Source organism: Lepus europaeus, chromosome 6, assembly GCF_033115175.1.
Source record: "Lepus europaeus isolate LE1 chromosome 6, mLepTim1.pri, whole genome shotgun sequence".
NCBI classification, from domain to species: Eukaryota; Metazoa; Chordata; class Mammalia; order Lagomorpha; family Leporidae; genus Lepus; species Lepus europaeus.
In genome coordinates, this window is record NC_084832.1 from 75,992,801 (window position 1) to 75,998,800 (window position 6,000).

Consider the following 6,000-nt stretch of genomic DNA (forward strand, 5'->3'; position numbering starts at 1 on the left):
TTTCTCTAACTTCAGTCCCATAGGCAGACAGTAGACCTCTTGGCCAGTGAAATATATTGACCTGAAATTGAAATTCTGAAAGAAGTTCATCATATTACTGTGATCCCCACTTACCTGCAGAAAATATGATCCAAGACCCCCACCAATGCCTGAATCTGTGAAGAATATCAAGTCTAATCTATGCTATGTTTTTTCTTATATGTGCATACCTATGATAGAGTTTAATTTATTAACTAAGCAGAGTAAGAGATTAATAATGACAAATAAAATAGAACCATTTTGACAGTGCACTGCTATAAAAGTTATGTGAATATCATGTTTCTCTGCCCCTCTCTGAAAAAATCTGCTTACTGTTTAGACTGTGGTTGATTACAGGTTTTTGAACCAAGGAAAGGGAAACCACAGATAAAGGGGGACTGCTGTACCTATATCAATCCATCACCACAAATCATATTTCTCACCACACTGATGCTGTCTTTGAACCACTACCACTTACAGCACTCCTGTGTTACTGTCACATTGTTAACACTTCTGTGGACTGTGCCAAATATGGTTGCCCATCCACTAGCGTCACCTGTGAAATGATGATTAATATACATCAGTTATTCTAGCAAGCACATATCATGCTGTAAGACAAACATATAAAAATGCGAGAATGAAATACAATTAAAAATTTGTTTGAGTTTAGAATGATCATATTTTAAATAGATAGTAAGGGGAGAAAAAGCAGGGCTTTCCGTTTTTAGAATTATAAATATTTTAGGTATACAGATCACAAAATACATAATTCAAATGTATAATTACTTTATACAAATATAAATGAGTTGAAAAATATCACCTCTTTCCAATACAGATATTTTAAATGTTAGAGCTTAATTTTGAAGACCTCAGAAGAAAATATAATCTGTATTTTTCTCATGTGTACTTTGCTGCATAAGTACATGTGGATACATACATGAAAGATAAAATGAGGAGTTAGGATAAGATTTATGTTGCTTGACCTTTTTAAATAAAAACAAAGTGCTTTTATAGGCTGATGAGTCTTGTTGAGATATCTTTCCTCAATTTAACATATGTTAATGTGATCTACTTATTGGTCAAGTTTTCTTCTTTCTTTGTGATAAAAATTCTTTTTCCACCAAAAGGAGGCCTAATTTTGAAGCATCACTCCTTTAACACATGTGATGAAGATGGTAAGATACGCATATAATGTTTGTTACTGACGTTTGCACAAATCATAAGTTAAGACACTCAAGTTCACATAAGTCAAAAACCAAAATGATTGTCCCCAGGCTCCTTTAATCTCAGGCTTTCTTTAACCTCAGGATCCTTTAATTTCTATTTCTTATTAATATCTCCACTGATCCTACCCTGATACCTTTAATTGCATTCTAAGCTCCTTCACATGATTTGTTTACTTTGGGTTCAGAACATTTTCATGAGGTAGACAAATATTCATGGTCTCTGGTTCTCTTGGAACAATGAGGAAAGGCCAAGACTTTGAAGGCCTTGCCCATTGGCACCCAGAAAGCTTCTCCAAAACTGAGCACTGATTGAGCGCCTATTGGGTACTCTACTATTCAAGGCTCTGGTGGCAATAAAAGAAGACACAGATCTCTTCTCTGAGAGAGTTTACATCTTGGAAGGCCAACTACGGAGGAAAGACCAGGCAGTCTACTTCATGTGCTGGTACAGGCACACCCAAAGTACTGTGGTTACAGGCAGGACTTGCTCCCAATCTAGACGGGCAATAGAGCTTCCGTGTGACCAAGGAAAGCTTCTTAGGGAATGGGACAGCTGAACTGTATCCTAAAGGCTGACTAGGAGTGATTCACAGGCAGCGTGGCCAGGAGGTGGTGTCCCTATGGGGGAAGCATGTGTGAGGATTCAGGCGCAGAAGAGCAGATCCCAGAGTCAGAAGCCTGGCATTCCTAGGCTTGGGGGACCCATTTTGTTTGCTAGTTGGACAGCACCAAATGGAAGTAGTTCTGTGTGGAAGAAAACATGGGATTCTTTCAGATTCAGGAGATCTGTGTTCTACTATCTAACTAGACATGTCAGCCTCTTGGCATCATTTTTTTTCTGCACAGAAATATAGGCTGGATTCTACAATAAGTACAGTTTCACTATTCATGCCTAAAGCTGGCCTGTAAGACCCTATGTTATCTGGCCTCTGCTGACCTTTTTATCCTCTGTCTATAAACTTGATCACCCTGCTGAAGCCACACTGACTTTTCTATCCCTGAAACACTACCTTGTTTCATTAAGTCTCAGGGTCTTTGCACTGGCTGCTTCCTTTGCCTAGAATTCTGGTCCTCCAGAATATTTCATACCTGTTTTCTTTTTCTTTTGCATTGACTTCTCAATTAAAACATAGTCTTAAAAAGCTTTTCTCTGGTTACACCCTTAAATATGCTTCCCATTGAGTAACTTTCTATCTCATAGTTCTGTTCAATTTTCTTCATGGTGTCTGTCACTCTCTTAGATGACTTAACTTATTTGTGTACAGATTTATTGTCTTCTTCGTTTACACTGGAACTCCCCCAAGGTCTATACCCTTGTCTCTCTTGAGCCTTCTGTGCTCCAGTGACTTGCAGAGCTCCTGGTACCTAGTGGGCACTCACCACAGGTTTGTTCAATCAATTAATTATCTACCTGGACTTGTTAACACTTTATAGATATTCTTATAGCTAAACCAAATAGCTAAACATTAGGTGGTATCATAGAGCCCCCTTAAATTACAACATAAGCATGCAAGCAGTTTAAGATATACCTTAACTGAATTTCTGATCTAAGCACATGCAAAGGCAGGTTATTGCAACACATCAATTGAGGAGTGATTATGTGCATTACAAAAGGATTCCTTATAGAACAGCAAATCATGTCTTATGGTGTGCTATGATTCTTATCTGACAGACCCATGATTCTGGGAAGTGTGTGTGGAACCTGGTGGAAGGACTTACCACAGTTCTCCTCATCGGCACCGTTCCCACAGTCATCCACACCATCACAGTGAAAAGCACGCGGCAGGCACTTGCTCATATTTCCACAGGGAAAATACCCTTTTTGGCACAAAGGAATGATCATATTGCCTTCAGTGAGTGCAAAATCTGTTGTGAAAGACAGGACAAGAATGTTATGTAACAGAAACCAACAGTGCATATGACCAAGCTCTTTTTATGTCTTTCCATTTAATCTTCTCAATAATTTCATAAGTTGAGTTTACCCAGTGTTATTTTAGTACATGATGTGTAATCTTCTTAATGATAACTTTTTTGTTAATTTGAGAGAGTGGGAAGAAGGAAGGGAGGGCCTGAAGAAGGGAGGAATGGGGAGGGAAGAGGGAGATGGAGGGGGAGGGAAGAGGGAGATTGAGACGGAGAGAGAACGAACTCTCATTAGCTGGTTTCCTCCCTAAATGCCTACGATGACTGTGGTTGGGCCAAGGATGATTCCAGGAGCTGGGAATCCAATCCAGGTCTCCTACATGGTGTCAGGATCTAATTAATTGCACCATCATCAACTGCCTCACAGGGTCTGCTCTAGCAGGAGGTTGGAGTCAGGATCCAGAGCTAGGAATTGAATCCCAGAGCTCTGATGTGTAACACGTGCATCTTATCCAGTAGGATAAATGCTGGCACACTAAGTGATAGCATTTAAAACATTCATGATTGTCCCTAACACCACCTATACCAAGAAAAAAATTAAGATACATTTTGAATTCACTTCTGCCAGGTAATAGCAAACAAATCCAAATACATTATACTACTGTATTGCAATTAAATCAAGGTACTGTGCACTCTTGGAAACAGAAAAGTAAAACCATGAGCTAATTGAATCAAATAGATGATTTATTTATTTATTAATTTTCTCAAGAAGGATTTGAGTTGACTCATAATAAAGAATATATAATCAAAATGATGGTTTAAGTGTGAGTTAGAGAAATCCAGACTCACATTAAGATACAGGGAAATGATGCTAAGCAATAAAACCCAATATCCATTGAGTTTTCTGTGTGTCAGGCACTTGGACCAGTGATTATCTAGGCTTAATTTTTCAGCCAGCTTGTGGCATGGGTGATTTTATCTGCCATGTTAATTCAAATATTTTGCTTGAGTAGTTAATCTGGAAAGTGAGACAAGGCAAGTTTGAACCATCCCTCTTGACTCCAAGAATAACTGAACCATTGTGCTATCAGGATGTCAGTTGAGTCAGGAACCTGCTTTTCAATGAGTGGAAGTCCTCTGTGATGACCAATTAAACATAATCTTCTTGTGCAGGGAATGTAAGACCAATGGGCTAAATAGGATGGTAGAGAAAGGACATCCAATTAACATTTATGAAGGTACTGTATCTAGGGATAGATCAGCCAAAACAATTCCAGAAATTTAGATATAAGAGACACTCTTTCAATTTTTCAAAAAACTTTTTATTTTTTTATTTTCATCTACTTGAAAGGCAGGGAGAGAAAGACAGAGAGAGAAGTTTTTCATTTGCTGTTTCAGTGCCTAAGTGCCCACAATAGCCAGGACTGGGCCAAGCCCAAGCCAGGAGCTAGGAACTTCAGTTGGATCTCCTACAGAGGTGGCAGGAGCCCAAGCATGTGAGTCATTATCTGCTTCCTCCCAGGATGCATCAGCGGGAAGCTGGATTGGAAGCAGAGTAGCTAAGACTCCAGCAGACACTCTCATTGGGATACAGACATTCAACATAGTGGCTTACGCCACTGTGCCACAACCCCCACCAATTTTGAGAGGGTACATTTCAGAAAATAAAGATATATTATTTGTAAGTTGGCTAGTAAAATTATGTATTTTCTAAAAAGTAAAAAGGAGCTCAAGTTGAAACTTCACAGAAATTGTCATAGGAGAATTTAGACATAGAAATGGATGTTGGCCAAGTGCCCCTAAAAATACTGTGGAAGGCTGGCATCATGGACAGGCATTTCTTAGGGTCAGTGCAGAAGGATAGGGAATAAGGTGTCCTCAACCTTGTGCTGGTATTTTCTATTACTTTAGTTCATGGCAATGGCATCCTTGTATGGTTGACATTATTATCTCGACGTATAGAGGAAATGAGGACTGAGAACACAAAGGCAGTGCTACTCTGGTTTTTGAGAAAATGCCCTTGTGAGCTCTTCACCCTCTGGGCAAAACCTGCCATGTAGTGACCTCTTCAGGGCCTCCCAAGATCTCTCCTAAAGTAGGGGGAGGTCTGTTGGTTTTCCCTGATCAGAAAAGATGCCATTTGTTAAAGGGCAGCAGTTTAGGACACTGAATCTAAGCTGGAGTTATTGGTACACATGAAGATTGTGCAACAGAGAGGATGAATGGATTATTCAAGCACTTGTACTTTAGAGCTAATGACCCTGGAGATGCACCAAGTGGATGACAGCAGATGGCCAGGCTCTCCCTGGGGACAGATGGAGGTGATGGGGCTGTGTCTTCCAGGAACTTCTGGACTGAGGAAGCTAAGCAGAGCAAGGCCCCAGGATGCTTTTCTCCTCACTGGTTGCTTGTTCCTACAAAAGCAGAAGTTCTTTTCTATGTGCTTACTGCAGTGGTGGGTGAATGATTTAGTATAGACAACTGGGCTAAGCCCAGGCAGTGTGTGGCTATGTTAGGAACACTTTTCCCTGCTATATGACGCAGGGGTTGGCCTGTCCACAGAGGGAGAGGCCTACTGTGGCACAGATTTTAACGTCTCTTAACCTCTTGTTTGTAGAGAGTTCTACAGAAGGTAGATTTATAAAAACTGGTAGATTTTCTATGCTTGGAGCATGAATGAGTGAGTCAGCCTGCCTTAGTGTAGGGGCCTGGGAATTTTTTAAGACAGTAACTCATAGAGATAAAAAGTTGGTATCACAATTCAGCAGACATACCCACACACATTATTTACCCCTCACATTCTCATTCAACCCACATAATCATCTCTCACACCACCCGTATTCACACACCCACTTACCCACACCAATATACAGCCATGCTATCTATACATACA

General features: G+C 40.1%; 1 protein-coding gene across 1 annotated transcript in view; it reads right to left on the reverse strand.

The window, feature by feature from the left end:
• The window catches only part of RXFP2 (relaxin family peptide receptor 2), a 48,588-nt gene extending 45,426 nt beyond the window's left edge, over positions 1-3,162 (reverse strand). Inside the window, exons 1-2 of the mRNA XM_062195182.1 lie at positions 2,964-3,162; positions 497-574 (exon numbers count right to left, since the gene is read on the reverse strand). Coding sequence (XP_062051166.1) covers positions 497-574; positions 2,964-3,162 — 277 coding nt within the window. The remainder of the gene's footprint in view (positions 1-496; positions 575-2,963) is intronic.
• Between the last annotated feature and the right edge of the window lie 2,838 nt (positions 3,163-6,000).